The 21,540-nt window shown below is 42.0% G+C and overlaps 1 protein-coding gene across 3 annotated transcripts in view; it reads right to left on the reverse strand.

Moving 5' to 3' along the window:
* ATP9B (ATPase phospholipid transporting 9B (putative)) overlaps positions 1-21,540 on the reverse strand; it is a 481,605-nt gene that overhangs the window by 260,798 nt on the left and 199,267 nt on the right. For all 3 annotated transcript variants that reach the window (XM_069730937.1, XM_069730939.1, XM_069730938.1), the window contains exon 11: positions 14,584-14,660. In XM_069730937.1, the coding sequence (XP_069587038.1) occupies positions 14,584-14,660 (77 nt within the window). The remainder of the gene's footprint in view (positions 1-14,583; positions 14,661-21,540) is intronic.

Genomic DNA, 21,540 nt, shown 5'->3' on the forward strand with positions numbered 1-21,540 from the left:
CGGTGAATTTCCGCAGCGCACAGAGTGACTTAGACCTATCGACTTGAACCAGACAACCGCTTTACTGAATTGGGCCATTAGTTTCAGAGCAGCTAATTGGCTGCAGCAGTAATGGGCTGTAGAGAGGAGATCACTGCTGCAGCATTGTGAACAGAGACTGACTGAGAAGGCCTGGGCTACACTGACTTTCTGTAGGGCTACTGATTGATTTTAACTATTGTGTTAGAGCTGCGGTCCAAAGCAATACATAGTATGTAATTCAGTGGACTTCAGCTGCCACTTAATAATAATAGCTGAAATCAATCGGTAGTGCTACAAAAAAGTCACAGTGTGGGCCAGGCATAAAGCGACAGGATATTTGACCCCCTTTGATGATCACAATTTATTCATGTTGTGTAAACAATAAACAATGGATGGTAAACACTTATTTTTGTAACTGTTATCACTTTTGTGCAATCATAGCAGATTCAATTAAAAATAAAGGTTCACATAGCGCTGCAGCTTGCGGCTTTATTAATCTGGCATTTCAGAATTAAAACATACTTTTCAAAGGAATATTTTAGGGTAAACATTAAAAAAATGTACTTGAGTGTTGCAATTTTTACGCCATTCCCCGTGTGGTGAACAAACACTTCATTATTGGTAATATAACTGTATGACGTAGGGTAGAAAAGTGTTAAAAAATTTGTAACCATTGTGCAAGTTGATAAATGCAGGCCCGTGCGGTCAATTTGTCAAAAGCTAGATGATAAGTAAATTCACAATACACCCATGTTCTGTATAAGAAAAAAACAGTTTCAGGCAAATTTCTTAGAAATATCATAGTTGTGGGATGAGATTCAGGACCATTTATGTATCTGTATAAGGCCCTGGCGTTTCTGTTGGCAGTAACAGTCCTGTGCAGCCTAGAAGCATTCACTGAACACTCATCAGCCTCTTTTTGCCTTTTGACAAATCAGCAGTCATTACTCCCCAATTTTGCTTTTCAGTGGCCTTATTTCTTTGTGTAACTAATTTCTATTTCTTTATATTATGAAAGGAATGCAAAATGTACATGTCAGATTTTTTCACAGACCGTGTGACAGTGTAAAACACCCGGGCACACCACCCCCTCACTACACTTGCGGTGGACACCGCGTGTGTCCGGTCTCAGTGGGTTGGTAAGTTACGTACACCGCACGCTCCTCCACAGGCTGGCAGTTCACTGTGCCATTACTTACGACTAGTGTTGAGCGATACCGTCCGATACTTGAAAGTATCGGTATCGGATAGTATCGGCCGATACCCGAAAAATATCGGATATCGCCGATACCGATATCCGATACCAATACAAGTCAATGGGACACCAAGTATCGGAAGGTATCCTGATGGTTCCCAGGGTCTGAAGGAGAGGAAACTCTCCTTCGGGCCCTGGGATCCATAGGGATGTGTAAAATGAAGAATTAAAATAAAAAATATTGATATATTCACCTCTCCGGCGGCCCCTGGACATCACGCTGGTAACCGGCAGGCTTCTGTGTTTAAAATGAGCGCCTTTAGGACCTGCGAATGACGTCGCGGCTTTTGATTGGTCTCGTGCCGCTCATGTGACTGCCACGCGACCAATCAGAAGCCGCGACGTCATTCGCAGGTCCTTAATTCCTAGAATTAGGAGTTTAGTGAATGAGAATGACGTCGCGGCTTCTGATTGGTCGCGTGGCGGTCACATGAGCGGCACGCGACCAATCAAAAGCCGCGACGTCATTCGCAGGTCCTAAAGGCGCTCATTTTAAACACAGAAGCCTACCGGTTACCAGCGTGATGTCCAGGGGCCGCCGGAGAGGTGAATATATCAATATTTTTTATTTTAATTCTTTATTTTACACATCCCTATGGATCCGATACCGATACCCGATACCACAAAAGTATCGGATCTCGGTATCGGAATTCCGATACCGCAAGTATCGGCCGATACCCGATACTTGCGGTATCGGAATGCTCAACACTACTTACGACCCTTTATGCCTTCTCTTAACAGACAGTCTCCACTGCTTTTGTGGCCCATATCTTTCAGGCCTATTTTATGGGTATGTACCTTTATGTCCACATATGGTATATTTTGCCAAACAGTATTACGTCTGCTTTATTATGTAACACTGCTTTCCTTATAGATGCAATTTAAATAAATTTTGGGGCTCCACCAAGCATACTGCTAAAATTAGGTACGTCTCCTTCTCCTTTCGCCCACCACAATTTCCCACGGTCACAGCAACCTCACTAGTCCTCTTTTGACCCTTTGTCCCCTATTACTGGTCATCACACCTATATGTTCAAGTGCACGCATGTACACTCTGCAGCGTACACTATGTAGCAGAGAATCATGGTTTTTTGATCGTACTCCATCAAAGTTGTTTCTCTATCTATACCCATGACTGTATCGCTCTAGGTGATGTATATACTTTTGTTTATCTTTTGTTTTTTTGTTTATGCTTATTTTCTGCGTTTTTTTTTTGTTTATACATTGGATGTCACTTTCTTTGTATACATTCCCTTATAGCACACTGATGAAGGTCCAGTATCGACCGAAACGTTTGTGATTACTGTATGTAAATAAAACCACCCATTTTGAATCACAACACTTTGGAGTGTGCTAGTCACTTGTATCTTAGGCTACGTTCACATTTGCGTTCTGCCGGCCTGCGTCGGGCACAGCCATGGCGACGCATGCGCCCCTATATTTAACATGGAGGCGCATGGACATGCGTTTGCATGCGTTTTGTGATGCATGCATCTTTTTTGCTGCAAGCGTTAGGGCGCGTCCAAAATCCGGCAAAAAAAGGACACGTGCGTCGCAAAACTATGCGTTTTGCATGCGTTCTTGTTTGCGTTGTGCGTTGCGTCGCCGACGCAGCAGCGCACAACGCAAATGTGAACGTAGCCTTACACATCAAGGTTTGGGAACCTATGACTGTGCACCTCCCCTCCTAGGCTGTGCTGAACATTTTCTATACCAGTGTAAAACACACAATAATAATGTCAGGTTTTTATTCCAGCAACACAGATGACAAGGGCCAACACAAGTCTATGGGTCGATTAAAAAACACGTACAGCACTCGGATAGCATCAGTGTGCCACGCGTGTTCTGTCAGTGTTTAACATTGTAAAGTATAGGAGAAGCTTTCTAATTTATTTCTTTATCCATCTGTGAAAAACACTGATGACCACACTGATGGTAAAAATGGACACACTGATAACACAGATGTAGTATTTTCACGTATGTGTTTAAACACAGATGTGTGAATGAGGTCTTAGACACTTTTTATTAGACTGATCAGAAAGTCTTCAAGGGAAAGTGGCATGAGTTAAATTATAATCATGTGAGCGAAATTTTCTCCCAAAATTGTCAAAGCTTTGAGCACCAAAGTAGGCCATGGGCTCATTCAGATGTTCGTATAATTCGGTCCTTGGGCTTGGGTTTGTGTCAGGGTGTCATCACTAATCTTGGGACATGTGTGTGCCTATGTTATCACTGATCTTAGCCACGTGGCTTGTGTCACCAATGCATTCAGTCATATACAAGAACTAGTGCAGTGATGACAAACATAAGCCCACAAAAACTAGCGCAGTGAAGACAAGCAAACATAAGCCCACAAGAACTAGCACAGAGATGACCAGCAAACATAAGCCCACAAGAACTAGTGCAGTGATGACAAGCAAACATAAGCCCACAAGAACTAGCACAGTGATGACCAGCAAACATAAGCCCACAAGAACGAGTCCAGTGAAGCCAAGCAAACATAAGCCCACAAGAACTAGTGCAGTGATGCCAAGCAAACATAAGCCCACAAGAACTAGCGCACTGATGACAAGCAAACATAAGCCCACAAGAACTAGCGCAGTGATGACAAACAAGCATAAGCCCACAAGAACTAGCGCACTGATGACAAGCAAACATAAGCCCACAAGAACTAGCGCAGTGATGACAAGCAAACATAAGCCCACAAGAACTAGCACAGTGATGACAAGCAAACATAAGCCCACAAGAACTAGTGCACTGATGACAAGCAAACATAAGCCCACAAGAACTAGCACAGTGATGACAAGCAAATATAAGCCCACAACAACTAGTGAAGTGATGCCAAGCAAACAGAAGCCCACAAGAAATAGTGCAGTGATGACAAGCAAACATAAGCCTACAAGAACTAGCGCACTGTTGACAAGCAAACATAAGCGCACAAGAACTAGTGCAGTGATGACAAGCAAACATAAGCCCACAAGAACTAGTGCACTGATGACAAGCAAACATAAGCCCACAAGAACTAGCGCAGTGATGACAAACAAGCATAAGCCCACAAGAACAAGCGCACTGATGACAAGCAAACATAAGCTCACAAGAACTAGCGCAGTGATGACAAGCAAACATAAGCTCACAAGAAATAGTGCAGTGATGACAAACAAACATAAGCCTACAAGAACTAGCGCACTGATGACAAGCAAACATAAGCGCACAAGAACTAGTGCACTGATGACAAGCAAACATAAGCCCACAAGAACTAGCACAGTGATGACAACCAAATATAAGCCCATAAGAACTAGTGCAGTGATGACAAGCAAACATAAGCCCACAAGAACTAGCACAGTGATGACAAACAAACATAATCCCCACAAGAACTAGCACAGTGATGACAAGCCAACATAAGCCCACAAGAACTAGCACAGTGATGACAAGCCAATATAAGCACACAAGAACTAGCACAGTGATGCCAAGCAAACATAAGCCCACAAGAACTAGCACAGTGATGACAAGCAAACATAAGCCCACAAGAACTAGCACAGTGATGACAAGCAAACATAAGCCCACAAGAACTAGTGCAGTGATGACAAGCAAACATAAGCCCACAAGAACTAGTGCACTGATGACAAGCAAACATAAGCCCACAAGAACTAGCACAGTGATGACAAGCAAACATAAGCCCACAAGAACTAGCACAGTGATGACAAGCAAATATAAGCCCACAAGAACTAGTGCAGTGATGACAAGCAAACAGAAGCCCACAAGAACTAGCACAGTGATGACAAGCAAATATAAGCCCACAAGAACTAGTGCAGTGATGACAAGCAAACAGAAGCCCACAAGAAATAGTGCAGTGATGACAAGCAAACATAAGCCTACAAGAACTAGCGCACTGATGACAAGCAAACATAAGCGCACAAGAACTAGTGCAGTGATGACAAGCAAACATAAGCCCACAAGAACTAGTGCACTGATGACAAGCAAACATAAGCCCACAAGAACTAGCACAGTGATGACAACCAAATATAAGCCCACAAGAACTAGTGCAGTGATGACAAGCAAACATAAGCCCACAAGAACTAGCACAGTGATGACAAACAAACATAATCCCCACAAGAACTAGCGCAGTGATGACAAGCCAACATAAGCCCACAAGAACTAGCACAGTGATGACAAGCCAATACAAGCACACAAGAACTAGCACAGTGATGCCAAGCAAACATAAGCCCACAAGAACTAGCACAGTGATGATAAGCAAACATAAGCCCACAAGAACTAGCACAGTAATGACAAGCAAACATAAGCCCACAAGAACTAGCGCAGTGATGACAAGCAAACATAAGCCCACAAGAACTAGCGCACTGATGACAAGCAAACATAAGCCCACAAGAACTAGCGCAGTGATGACAAGCAAATATAAGTCCACAAGAACTAGTGCACTGATGACAAGCAAACATAAGCCCACAAGAACTAGCACAGTGATGACAAGCAAACATAAGCCCACAAGAACTAGCACAGTGATGATAAGCAAACATAAGCCCACAAGAACTAGCACAGTGATGACAAGCAAATATAAGCCCACAAGAACTAGTGCAGTGATGACAAGCAAACAGAAGCCCACAAGAAATAGCGCAGTGATGACAAGCAAACATAAGCCTACAAGAACTAGCGCACTGATGACAAGCAAACATAAGCGCACAAGAACTAGTGCAGTCATGACAAGCAAACATAAGTCCACAAGAACTAGTGCACTGATGACAAGCAAACATAAGCCCACAAGAACTAGCACAGTGATGACAAGCAAACATAAGCCCACAAGAACTAGCACAGTGATGATAAGCAAACATAAGCCCACAAGAACTAGCACAGTGATGACAAGCAAACATAAGCCCACAAGAACTAGCACAGTGATGACAAGCAAATATAAGCCCACAAGAACTAGTGCAGTGATGACAAGCCAATACAAGCACACAAGAACTAGCACAGTGATGACAAGCCAACATAAGCTCACAAGAACTAGCACAGTGATGACAAGCAAACATAAGCCCACAAGAACTAGCACAGTGATGATATGCAAACATAAGCCCACAAGAACTAGCACAGTGATGACAAGCAAACATAAGCCCACAAGAACTAGCACAGTGATGACAAGCAAATATAAGCCCACAAGAACTAGTGCAGTGATGACAAGCAAACAGAAGCCCACAAGAAATAGTGCAGTGATGACAAGCAAACATAAGCCTACAAGAACTAGCGCACTGTTGACAAGCAAACATAAGCGCACAAGAACTAGTGCAGTGATGACAAGCAAACATAAGCCCACAAGAACTAGTGCACTGATGACAAGCAAATATAAGCCCACAAGAACTAGCACAGTGATGACAACCAAATATAAGCCCACAAGAACTAGTGCAGTGATGACAAACAAACATAATCCCCACAAGAACTAGCACAGTGATGACAAACAAACATAATCCCCACAAGAACTAGCGCAGTGATGACAAGCCAACATAAGCCCACAAGAACTAGCACAGTGATGACAAGCCAATACAAGCACACAAGAACTAGCACAGTGATGCCAAGCAAACATAAGCCCACAAGAACTAGCACAGTGATGATAAGCAAACATAAGCCCACAAGAACTAGCACAGTAATGACAAGCAAACATAAGCCCACAAGAACTAGCGCAGTGATGACAAGCAAACATAAGCCCACAAGAACTAGCGCACTGATGACAAGCAAACATAAGCCCACAAGAACTAGCGCAGTGATGACAAACAAGCATAAGCCCACAAGAACAAGCGCACTGATGACAAGCAAACATAAGCTCACAAGAACTAGCGCAGTGATGACAAGCAAACATAAGCTCACAAGAAATAGTGCAGTGATGACAAACAAACATAAGCCTACAAGAACTAGCGCACTGATGACAAGCAAACATAAGCGCACAAGAACTAGTGCACTGATGACAAACAAACATAATCCCCACAAGAACTAGCACAGTGATGACAAGCCAACATAAGCCCACAAGAACTAGCACAGTGATGACAAGCCAATATAAGCACACAAGAACTAGCACAGTGATGCCAAGCAAACATAAGCCCACAAGAACTAGCACAGTGATGACAAGCAAACATAAGCCCACAAGAACTAGCACAGTGATGACAAGCAAACATAAGCCCACAAGAACTAGTGCAGTGATGACAAGCAAACATAAGCCCACAAGAACTAGTGCACTGATGACAAGCAAACATAAGCCCACAAGAACTAGCACAGTGATGACAAGCAAACATAAGCCCACAAGAACTAGCACAGTGATGACAAGCAAATATAAGCCCACAAGAACTAGTGCAGTGATGACAAGCAAACAGAAGCCCACAAGAACTAGCACAGTGATGACAAGCAAATATAAGCCCACAAGAACTAGTGCAGTGATGACAAGCAAACAGAAGCCCACAAGAAATAGTGCAGTGATGACAAGCAAACATAAGCCTACAAGAACTAGCGCACTGATGACAAGCAAACATAAGCGCACAAGAACTAGTGCAGTGATGACAAGCAAACATAAGCCCACAAGAACTAGTGCACTGATGACAAGCAAACATAAGCCCACAAGAACTAGCACAGTGATGACAACCAAATATAAGCCCACAAGAACTAGTGCAGTGATGACAAGCAAACATAAGCCCACAAGAACTAGCACAGTGATGACAAACAAACATAATCCCCACAAGAACTAGCGCAGTGATGACAAGCCAACATAAGCCCACAAGAACTAGCACAGTGATGACAAGCCAATACAAGCACACAAGAACTAGCACAGTGATGCCAAGCAAACATAAGCCCACAAGAACTAGCACAGTGATGATAAGCAAACATAAGCCCACAAGAACTAGCACAGTAATGACAAGCAAACATAAGCCCACAAGAACTAGCGCAGTGATGACAAGCAAACATAAGCCCACAAGAACTAGCGCACTGATGACAAGCAAACATAAGCCCACAAGAACTAGCGCAGTGATGACAAGCAAATATAAGTCCACAAGAACTAGTGCACTGATGACAAGCAAACATAAGCCCACAAGAACTAGCGCAGTGATGACAAACAAGCATAAGCCCACAAGAACAAGCGCACTGATGACAAGCAAACATAAGCTCACAAGAACTAGCGCAGTGATGACAAGCAAACATAAGCTCACAAGAACTAGCGCAGTGATGACAAACAAACATAAGCCCACAAGAACTAGTGCACTGATGACAAGCAAACATAAGCCCACAAGAACTAGCACAGTGATGATAAGCAAACATAAGCCCACAAGAACTAGCACAGTGATGACAAGCAAACATAAGCCCACAAGAACTAGCGCACTGATGACAAGCAAACATAAGCCCACAAGAACTAGCGCAGTGATGACTAACAAGCATAAGCCCACAAGAACTAGCGCACTGATGACAAGCAAACATAAGCCCACAAGAACTAGCACAGTGATGATAATCAAACATAAGCCCACAAGAACTAGCACAGTGATGACAAGCAAACATAAGCCCACAAGAACTAGCGCAGTGATGACAAGCAAACATAAGCCCACAAGAACTAGCGCACTGATGACAAGCAAACATAAGCCCACAAGAACTAGCGCAGTGATGACAAACAAGCATAAGCCCACAAGAACTAGCGCACTGATGCCAAGCAAACATAAGCCCACAAGAACTAGCACAGTAATGATAAGCAAACATAAGCCCACAAGAACTAGCACAGTGATGACAAGCAAACATAAGCCCACAAGAACTAGCGCAGTGATGACAAGCAAACATAAGCCCACAAGAACTAGCGCACTGATGACAAGCAAACATAAGCTCACAAGAACTAGCGCAGTGATGACAAACAAGCATAAGCCCACAAGAACTAGCGCACTGATGACAAGCAAACATAAGCCCACAAGAACTAGCGCACTGATGACAAGCAAACATAAGCTCACAAGAACTAGCGCAGTGATGACAAACATAAGCCCACAAGAACTAGTGCACTGATGACAAGCAAACATAAGCCCACAAGAACTAGCGCAGTGATGACAAACAAACATAAGCCCACAAGAACTAGCACACTGATGACAAGCCAACATAAGCCCACAAGAACTAGCGCAGTGATGACAAGCCAATATAAGCACACAAGAACCAGTGCAGTTATGACAAGCTGGCACAATACCATGGGATACTGTAGTGATGACAATCAGAACTAGCACATGTGACCGAGCACAGTCTTCTTCCCCTTCTGTTATATCCATGCATCATCTTGCCATATGACTGTTGGAAGGTTGCTGTTGTGATAAATAAGCAATTAGGCAGCCTATGTCTTCCACTGAGGAGACTAAGGAGCATGGGGTAATGAGGGGGTATCGTGTCTTGGTATTGAGCGCATGCAAAACGTGCAAATCCCACTTTTTTACAAGAAGGACCTTACATTAGTGAGTAATAGAAAATTCTGGGCACGTTAACCAAATGTAGCGACGGCTAAGTGTAGTTATAGGGGTTTGTTGTAATAAAGTTAGGGGTGGGTCTCAGATAACATTCCATGCAGAGAACATGCAGAAAACTTAACTTTGAAATATTCGCTATAAGATCTTCAAAGTTTATTAATTGAGTTATGTGAAAAACAGGACCGCATTGTTCTGCTGGTTGCCTTTTTGGTCTACAGTGGTATGGAAACCCACATGGGACCTCACATTTAATCTACCATAATACCTTCCATTTCCAAATGTCTCCATGTACCAATAGTCTCAATAGGAGTGGACACATACAATGTACGTTAGCGACGTATCACCTGTCATAGTTCATCACACACTAACATATTTTTTTTCCAATTAGAAACACAAATCAATATACCCCAGAGGTTGCAGTAATTGCTTTAGGCAAGTCATATTATCCCTTCTCTCCTAATATCCTCTCTCTTTCAGCAGATTTATAAGAACAACAAAACAGCAATCTGCCATGGAAACACATGAATACATTCAATCATGGGAAACAGCCTCCCTGTCATCACTACCATGCAAGTAATGCTCTACAAGAAGCTGCTTTTTAATTGTCAAAAGTTTAAAGTGGTTGTTCCACGAACAAAGTACATTTTAATCAATAGATTTTGGAATATAAATTAGTTCCACTATTGAATGTGTTAAAAAAATGTTCCTGTGCTGAGATAATCATATAAATGTGTCCCTGCTATGTACTGTGTAATGGCTGTGTCTGACCGTACAGGGACATGGTCTGATCACACCACAGCTCCTGGGCAGGGGGGAAGAAAAAGAGTATATACAGAGAGGACAACACAGGATTACAGATGCTGCGATCTGTGAGGTAAAATATTGCTTAAACACAGGCAGTGAAATGTTTTACCTCACAGAAAAAATATTCATGATCCTGTGCTGTAAGGTCTCTATACTCTCTTGTTTCCTACCCTGGCCATATTCTTGCATTCATAAGATTATGTCAGCCTAGGAACACGACCAATAGTGAAACGTACGGTATATACTCGAGTATAAGCAGAGTTTTTCAGCACATTTTTTTTGTGTTGAAAATGCCCCCACCCGGCTTATACTCAAAATGAGGGTCCCAGAAGATGGAGGGGGAGCAGCAGTGGTAGAGCAGAGGGTCACAGGAGGTAGGAGCTGGCCCTGCTTACAGGCATAAATCAGCATGAGGCAGGCGAACAAGACGCTGCAAGGGAAAGCAGGGATGGTAAGTATAATATTTTGTTTTGGTGGTTTTTTTTTTTTTTTTTAGTTTTTTTTTTAAGATGGGGGCCATGCATACCAGGATAGGGATGAGGAGTTATGCAACCAGCATGGGGATGAAGAGCCATGCATACCAGGACTAGGATAGGGATGAGCAGCCATGCATACCAGAATAGGGATAAGGAGCTACGCATACAAGGATAGGGATGAGGAGCCATGCTGACCAGGATAGGGATGAGGAGCCATGCATACAAGGATAGAGATAAGGAGCCATGCATACAAGGATAGGGATGAGGAGCCATGCAGACAAGAATAGAGATAAGGAGCCATGCACACCAGGATAGGGATGAGGAGCCATGCATACCAGGATAGGGATGAGGAGCCATGCAGACAAGGATAGGGATGAGGAGCCATGCAGACAAGGATAGGGATGAGGAGCCATGCAGACAAGGATAGGGATGAGGAGCCATGCAGACAAGGATAGGGATGAGGAGCCATGCAGACAAGGATAGAGATAAGGAGCCATGCATACAAGGATAGGGATGAGGAGCCATGCAGAAAAGGATAGAGATAAGGAGCCATGCATACCAGGATAGGGATGAGGAGCCATGCATACCAGGATAGGAATGAGGAGCCATGCATACAAGTAAAGGGATGAGGAGCCATGCATACAAGGAAAGGGATGAGGAGCCATGCATACAAGGAAAGGGATGAGGAGCCATGCATACAAGGAAAGGGATGAGGAGCCACGCATACAAGGATAAGGCTGAGGGGACAATGCACACCCGGCTTATACTCGAGTCAATAAGTTTTCCCATTTTTTTGTGGTAAAATTACATGCCTCGGCTTATACTCGGGTCGGCTTATACTCGGGTATATATGGTATATTTTATTCCAAGATCTATTAATTATGTACTTTATTCGTGGGACAACTTTTTAAAAGTAAGCATTACTGCAGAGCTTTCTTCCCTAGTGGGTGGTTATGTGCTGGATCGCTGTAACCAAGCCAGCGATACTCAGATACAACTAACTGTAAGGACCAACAAATTCTTAACTTGAAATGAACTTTAAAGAGAATGTCAGGACGATTGGGGGGCAGTCTGAGCATGGCACATATCCAGGGAACAAATCTTCAGGAAAAATGTGAAGATCCAGAGACTGAACAGCAAACCCTAGTAGACGAGACAAAAGCGGCCATCGCCCACCTGTGTGCTAGATATCCACTATAAAAATTCTCTGAAAGGAACAAAATACATTATCTGGTGCATACACAGGGATCACACAGGTTATGTAAGGCAATGTGGCATTATAGAAATCCAAAGATGAGAGGTCTATGAATCATGTGTAGTACTAGAGCATTAAAATGAAGGTAAAAGATCCTATCATCAACCCTATACACAATGGATGGATCTGCTCTCCATTTCATTGTCCTAAATCCTTGTATACACCATTATATAACCATTTACCAGGTCAGTAGAGTGACTTGAATATACAAGGTGTGGTGCAGTAAAAGGTGTAGTGCTGGACGGAAGATATGTTTCTCCCAGCATGATAAGTTTTGGTCTGTTATTTTCCGAAGGTTGAGGACCTGCAGTGATGTCATGATCGCGTGATCAGCCCATGTGATGGGTACCTCACCTGTGGGTGTGGCTATAGACTATGTAATGGAGTTTCTTTGGTTTGGCACATGTTATTCTGGGCTTGGAGCTGCGCTGGAATGAACCTGAACTGTTTTTCTCTGCCACATATGCCGCAAAGGACGGTGACATGACTGTTAGCAACCCTGGGAATGGCACCTGGCGGAAGCCGCTGACTTGGCAGCCGCTTAGCTAAGCCCTTCCCATGTAAGGGTGAGTCTGAGACCAGTGGTTCTCCAAGCTGGAGTGTGTTTGTTTTTTTTCTCTTACTTTCTGTCCTGGACTGTTTAAAGTGCCAATAAACCACTGAAGTTTGGACTGTAAGCCTGTGTGTTGCCTCATTACTGCAGCCCTACCTCTGCTCACCCGAGCCAATCCCTACAAAGGGCAAAAAATGTGACATTTCGGTTACAATTTGGCTTTAAGCAAACCAAATATAGAGAATATAGATACTTTTTCTCAATATTGAACATGAGAAAACATGTTTAGCCTTTTCATGTTAGTGTTCCAAAAACAAATTCATTACTGGATCGCTCTGTGCCTTAAACGCAATTTCTGTGGACCTTTTTGAAACTAGATGAGAAGTTGTGCCAATAAGCATGGAGCTATTGGGAGGTACATGAGAGAACTAGCGGGATCTTCTTGCATAGGCCCTGATACAGTAATAATTACCATGAAGTTGTGCAGATATGCACTCACGTATGTAAACTGAAAAAAATATATATAATCGCCTTCAAAATAAAAGCAGTGCAGGGGTATTGTTTGTACTGCATACTCTTAATGACATTTGATAAGGATCGGGGGCTGTAAAATGCCCAAGTATGCTATATACTATTAAACACCGGTGAAACACAGCATGAGTCATGAAATATATTAATAATATATCTAGCAGGCAATGTTCTATCACAATACCAATGAACATAATTCACAGCTCAGTCCCAGAAACCTATGGCTGTGGTTCCCCTTTCTACGATATTGAGTTCTCTCAGATGAGCCCACTGTCCGTACATCAATAGAGGCATGTGGATTGGAATGGCGAGCAAGTTTTGCTCACGTCTCAGTTGTACAAGCTTTAACTTCCAAGAAACGGAACTAATTGTTTGATTGGAATTCTCATCAGATCCTGGACAGTTAATGTGGCCCTCCTCTATCCCGCAGGGAATCTAGTCTCCATGAGAAATAGACAATAGTGATGGACAGTTTATGCTGGCAGAGACCATCAACACATTAAACAAAACAGCCGTCAACGCTCACCACTAGCTGCCCGTTTCAGACATATATTGACAGTTTTGCTTTCCTGAGGCAAATTACTAAACCATCCTGTTCTTCATTTCTGGGGAACCTTCAATAGATGATTCATTATCTAAACGACAAAATGTCACATTAACTCCTCCTTCTCTGCTGAATATGCCTAAAATACTTATGCAAGGGTATGTTCAGGCTTCTTGTAAAGCGTGCAACGTCTAAGCAATGACATCTGCCTTCTGGTGCTGAAAGCGATAGGATCATATAAACTTCCTGACTATCTCTCTCAACATTAACATAGGATTATGATGCTACTGATATACCAGGTCTTGTCATCCCTCGTCAAGTGAAAGTCATTTATGTGTCCTCCTGCCATAAATTCCACTACTCATAGTCAACTTACATGATCCAGTACAAAATAGGCTGATTATACCACCTTCACCCTTGCAGGATCCTCTATCCATATCAGCCAACTGCTAAGAATTATATCAGCTTGAAATTCGGTTGTCTAGTTGGAAATTTGGCAGGAGCCAGATGATCAGACATTCTGGATTACTAGACCGTCAAAGTCGCGACTACTAATAACAATTATTCGGTTTACTGCTGAATATATCTAACAGTGTGGTAATACCCGATGCCTCTTTTTTCTCAGGTAGATCAACATTCATAATCTGTTATTTCTTAAAGGGAAAACCCTTACCTTGTTTTTAGGATTTGATGTATTCATTACACTTCTTGTCTCCTTTCCAGTATATATGACTACTCCTATGACAGTGCCTAGAATATATAAGAGTGAATCATTAAAACAATGAAGCGGTATTTTTCTGAAACAATTTTTAATTCTTTAACGATTTCTTTAGTGTGGCAAACGAGATCATTCCAAAACTCCCAATTGTCTTTCCAGACTCCGGAATAGTAAGTCATATTAAAGAGGTTGTCCACTACTTTTACATTGATGACCAGGGTATCACACCTGTCACCCCCCACGATCAGCTGTCATTAGTGTCAATGGCCGCAAATACTCTACTTGAGTAAGAGGCGGATATGCAGTACTCTGCGGCAACCAATACAAGTAAAAGGAGCAGCTCAGCAGGTGAGTGTTCCTGGATGGCATTGAACGCCGCAGATAGCTATGGTGGCTGATTGTAGGATTGCCAGGCCCTGGCCGATCAGACATTGATGAGCTATCCTATCAATAGGTAATCAATGTAAAAGTAGTAAACAACCCCTTTAACGCATAAATTATAGTGTACAGCATACCTTTACTTTAAAAAAAAAAAAACTTCTGACGTCTCACAAAGACATAACCTAGAAGAAAAACATAATGCGTCGGCACTCTTCAGTGAGCAAATAGTAACACGCAAAAAAAAACCCATCTATTTTCAGGCCTTTTTGATTTATTGAAGTGAGCCACTAGTGTTATGGACCATCCTGATTGGGTATACCTTGTCATGGTGGAATGGCTTTTTTGGTCAAAAATATGGTGAGTAATTACCCTATGTTTTTAAACATGTGTTACTATTATTCACTTACTGCAGTGTGCCTACGCATTGCGTTTTCATTTTTGGCCATACTTGTCCGTTAATGCCCACAGTGTGTCGGTGCTCCTACACATTACACTTAGGTGTGCTGGCCCTTGTTTTTGGTTATGTCATAAAGTTTAGTGTGATTGGAGTACGAGTGCGGAGACATCCACCGATTGGTTAAGGGAATAACTACTTTGAACGTGGAGCCTGATTAACCTCACTCAGCACTGCTTGTCTGACAGGGAGGGATCTGTCAATCAAGCAGAGCCAGGGATGGAGGCAACTTGCCTTCTGTGACCAGTCCTATTATTCCCCTCATTCCCTGTGCCTATCCAAAGAATATTTTCTTTAAAAAGTTGCAGAGTTTTCAGAGTGACACAATGAAATTAGTAATGATGGAGTCTGTCTCCGATTCATGCTGCTCTTGTTCCTGGCAGCATGAATCACCTGACAGATCCATTCATCAAACTCTATTCCATCTGAAGTCTCAGACGAGAGCATCATGTATTCCCTAAACCGTGTGCCAAGACACCCCCACTACCTTGATAGATATATGTTCACTCATTGTAACATTGATCCCTGGAAAGCCTTTGCTATCATCCTAATAATGGACATAAGAAGAATGTATTTCCATTTCCACTAACAGCCCAATCAGAGACAACTTGTATTGATATGATGTCTAAAGGTTGCAGTATGACTATAAAGAGATCAAAGAAGCTAGAACATTTCCAAAATTCCTTGCGTTTACATTTTGGCGTGCCATTTCAGTTGCAGAATACTAAAATATACCATTGTTCTGTATGAAGCTGTACACCCTGTGTCCTTGTTACACATTACATATGCTTGACTTGCCGACACGTGACAATATAAGATCTTAGAAATAAGAATACCCCTTTAATATCAATTTTAAGTAATTGAGGCATCTTTACTCTAATAGTGATGAGCGAACGTGCTCAGATAAGGTCTGATCCGAGGATGCTTGGGTGCCAAGTGACTTTGGCGTGCTCATATAATAAGTTCGAGTCCCTGCAGCTGCATGTCTCGTGTCAGTATGACAGCCGCAACACATGCCGGCATTGCCTGTTTATTAGGCACATTCGCTCATCACCATTTTTTTTAGCATTTTGCAATTAAAATTCTTACCAGAATGTAAGGCGTACTCCTAATTTTCAAACCACTAAATAAAATATGCGTTACATCTGAATAAGTGCATTCATGACAAAGCTGTGGCCATACCGGATTTAGAATGCCAACATTGAAGAATAAGATGCCTTGTTTTATTTTTGTGTTATTTTAAAACATCTTTTCATTTTATTCAAACGTCAGGTATCTTTTTTAGCTGCGGCCGACACGCAAATCATTTGCTATACTAAGCTATTGTTCTATAGTTCTTTTGTCATCTGAAATTATTTGAGCCGTCGTGAATAAAAAGTGATATAATGAAAGATTGGCCTAGCCTCAGCTACTTGCCATCTCCTATAGATAAGTGTCTTCCCCATCGCTTCTGTACAATGAAGCGACTGATCAATACTTCCATCTTAATTTCCCAATGCATTATGTCTGCCTCTTTCAGGAGATAAATGTGCTATTAATATTAGATGAACATGATCACAAAGCAGGGCCCCCTGACAAACTTACATGTATTGTAAATATTCCTAGCCACCAGGATTAGAGAAATAATTAACAATAATTAATCATTTCTTGCAGGGCTGTCGAAGAGGGAGAGAAATGGCAATCAACAAACAACTTATTATCACTACCAAATTAATGCATGGAGAGCTCCATAAAACAGACAGATATGCTAAGTACAAACATGACAGGCTCTACGACTTTGCATTATAATGTATGTGCTTTAAAGCAAGGGAAAGATTTATGAGCTGTATAGTTAGCCTGCACCATTTACAATTTATTGCAGAATATGTAATAAATGTGTCAGCTAGGGCAGAAAAAGACAACGGACTAGTTTACAATTTAAGTTACTATCACATTACACAGATTTTCTTTTCCTTCTTTCTGATCTCTATTATCTTCAATTTCTGCTTCAAGCAGTGTTAAAATCTACAACGCAGTGCAATCACATTGTGGTTACCCTGACTAGCACTTTCTTATAATGCTCTGCCCCCTGCACTACACTATTTGAGAATCCCTGCCACAAAAGTTTTTTTTTTCTTTCTTTTTTTACTACAGTATATCTGTGTATATGTGTATGCCATAACTTTTGATCAGGTGTTATTTGGATGTTTTGGGTTGTCATTAGGATTTAAAAAGAGAAAACACTGTAGTTTGACGATAAATGGCTTCACCCAAGCACTAACCGTGAGTGGATAAAAAGTTTTGGTGTTAAAATTCATATTCTCTGAAAAAAGGCCAAGAAAGCAAAAATCCTGCCGGGGTATGTAAACTTTTGAGCACAACTGTACATGTTGATGGCCTACTGATGGCCATGGAACACATTGGCACGTGAATAACTCTCTAAAAATACAACTTGCAACCACATTTATCAACTACTTACATACAAATTTGGTTTGGTGAAATACTACAAATCAGGCACAGACCCCAAATAGGTCATATCTGTCTTCAGAGCAAAAGACTGTTACAACAATCTTTTTTTATTTTAATAATTTCCAGAATGGAAAAGCAGCCCCTTCTGAGAGACCTACTGTGTCCATGCATTATACATATTTCCACTAACAACCCTGGAACGGCGCGAGTGCGGGAGGGGAGCGTAAGTTCTCTTGTATAACTTAGAGGCCTAGAACATTTAAGATGGGGATGTCCATGTAGTGTACAACTCCTTTAACAAGACTGTGAATTGAATGCATTATCCTTCAGAGACAAGTATGGTGCTAAAGATCAAGCACAATAGATACTATATTCCTTAGAGGATCTGAAAAAGTGAATGAAATCCAACTTCTTGAATCCTTTACTCTCTCAGAAGTCTAAGGCCGGCCTCACATTCAACGTATAAAAATATGGTCCGTTATTTACGGCCGTAATACGCAGAAAAGTCCCCAAAATAGTGGTCCGTATGTCATCCTTCTCAAACCCGACATATGATACATGGTTTACATACAGTACACCATTTCATATCCCTTTTTTTTTGCATATTCCACACTACTAATGTAGAGTTACCTCGAGTTGCGGTGATGCGCCCTCTGCTGGATGTCCTCATATGAATTAGAGCCTGGGAACTTTTCAGAATATTTTCCCAGGCTCGAGTTCATATGAGGACATCCAGCAGGGGGCGCATCACCAAAACTCGAGGTAACTACAGGTCATTGACCTGCATTCCATTCATTCGCTGGGGTTTTACAGGCAGGAGCACAGCTGCATTAGCAGAGCTTCTGCTTGTAAAATTAGTTAATCCCTTCAGATGGATTTACATCGTTGGATGTGACAGAACGACGGAAGGTATGGGATATTGTTGTTTTTTTAATTTACCTTTTTTACAGAACGAGGGTCTTCAGGTGGATTACCAGTATAACAAAATATTACAACAACCTGTGTATTTATTTCATTAAAGGGACACTGTCACCTGGATTTGGAGGGAACAATCTTCAGCCATGGAGGCGGGTTTTTTGGGTTTTTGATTCACCCTTTCCTTACCTCGCTGGCTGCAATATTGGATTGAAGTTCATTCGCTGTCCTCCATAGTACACGCCTGCGCAAGGCAAGATTGCCTTGTGCAGGCGTGTACTACGGAGGACAGAGAATGAACTTCAATCCAATATTGCAGCCAGCATGCAGCCAGCGGGTATGGAAAGGGTGAATCAAAAACCCAGAAACCCCACCTCCATGGCTGAAGATTGTTCCCTCCAAATTCAGGTGACAGTGTCCCTTTAAAATACTTTGTAATAATGTGTGTGTGTTTTTTAACCATTTCATACTATTGGATTAATAATGGATAGGTGTCATAATTGACGGCTCTCCATTATTAATCTGGCTTAATGTCACCTTACAATAGCAAGGTGACATTAACCCTTCATTACCCCATATCCCACCGCTACACGGGAATGGGAAGAGAGTGGCCAAGTGCCAAAATAGGCGCATCTTCCAGATGTGCCTTTTCTGGGGTGGCTGGGGGCAGATGTTTTTAGCCGGTGGGGCAGATTTTTTAGCCGGGGGGGGAGGGGGTCAATAACCATGGACCCTCTCCAGGCTAGTAATATCTGCCCTCAGTCACTGGCTTTACCACTCTGGCGGAGAAAATTGTGCGGGAGCCCACGCCAATTTTTTCTGCGATTTAACCCTTTCATTTAATAGCTAGAGCGCCCAAATTTTGCACATACACACTACTAACATTAGTAGTGTGGTATATGCAAAAAAAAAAAGGGATATGAGATGGTTTATTGTATGTAAACCATGTCTCATATCATGTCGGGTTTGAGAAGGAGACAGCAAAAGCCGGCAATTGAATTACCGGCTTTTAAGCTATCTAGCGCTGTATGAAATATTCATATATATATACATATATGTGTCTCACTGACATATATATATATATATATATATATATATATATATATATATATATATACCCCTATAGTATGTGTAGACATTTATTTTAGCTATTCTATTCTAACCTGTCAGTGTGATTTTTACTGTACACCGCACTGAATTGCCGGCTTTTCTATAGAACACCGCTGCATATTTCTCGCAAGTCACACTGTTGGTCCGTGTGTAATCCGTATTTTTCTGGCCCCCATAGACTTTCATTGGCGTATTTTTTGCGCAATACGGTGACAAACGCAGCATGCTGTGTTTTTTTACGGCCGTAGAAGACCGTATAATACGGATCAGTAAAATACGGCAGATAGGAGCTGGGGCATAGAGAATCATTGTACCGTATGCAATCCGTATTTTCAGCACCTATCTTACGTCCGTAAAACACGCTAGTGTGAGGCCGGCCTAATAAGAAGGTACTGGTGTCATCAGCACCCATTAGGATTAATTGGGAAACGGATCTATCACCGTGGTCATGGCTTCTTTACAAAAATGCTAGTGTGAACATGCACTCATTTTGTGAAATGGTTGGTGTAATCCATCCAAAATTGTATTGTGATGACACGTTCCTTAAATACTTAACATATGATAATAACCTTCAGATTTAGGACCAAGAAAGAGCAAATCCATCACAATGTAACAGAAAACTAATGAAATAATAACTATTTAACAAATTGACCTCAGTCTTCAAATTCCATATCCAGAGTAATGATAAATTCTCTCAAATATTTGCCAATATCACTTTGTAAAAAGTCACAAGGGTCAAGGTCGGGCCATTGAGAAGTGCTATGGGAATTATGTGGGGAATACCTCAGAAATGTTCAGCTCTGATTGCTGCTGTCCTGACAATTTTAAAGGCGAAAGACCACAAATCGATAGTGCGAAGGATCAGTAACAGTAGTTTAATGTAAGGGCATAAGGGATTCAATGCACACAAGATAAGGTGCAATGAATCCAGGCAGTAAGTGTCCATTAGGATTTCAGTCTCTTTTCTATTGTTTGAAATGTGTAATTAAAAATTCTAAACCAGATCATTACAAGATATGATGTGAAGCATACAGGAAAGTTTTAATTTTGGACATTATTCTTAAAAAGCACAAGCTGAAAGCAAGCCTGTCATGTCCAGAAACAGTATTTACCTGCAGATACAGAATTAATCTGCAGGTAAATAGTTAATATTGTGAGCGGCAGATGTAATCACTCCCAGGCACATTGACTGACAGTGTGCTCTGCAGCATGTGTGTGCAGGCTGTCAATCAATGTGCGGCTCACAGTATAGAGTGATTGGTGACTGTAACCGCTCGCTTCACCGCCCCGATGACTGGAAGCAGGGAAAATAGAAGTTCATTTTCTCCCTGTAGCTGCATTTCCAGTAAGGCATGACTTTAATGCTATTAACCTGCAGATTAACCCTCTATGGCCTCATAGGTGGTGTGCAGATTACCATAACAAAAGGTGTGACCAGGACAAGGCCTGGAGTGAAGGGGGGCATGCTGGTGACAGCTTTATTTTCAGCTGAATGTATGTCTTTGGAGACACATCCAGTTAAAAACTACGAAGTAGGAGAGAGCCACTTGCTCTCTTCTCCACCTTATCTATACAACCCACTGGCTCGGCCTGGCTGAACCGGG

Source organism: Ranitomeya imitator, chromosome 6 (assembly GCF_032444005.1).
Source record: "Ranitomeya imitator isolate aRanImi1 chromosome 6, aRanImi1.pri, whole genome shotgun sequence".
Lineage (NCBI taxonomy): Eukaryota > Metazoa > Chordata > Amphibia > Anura > Dendrobatidae > Ranitomeya > Ranitomeya imitator.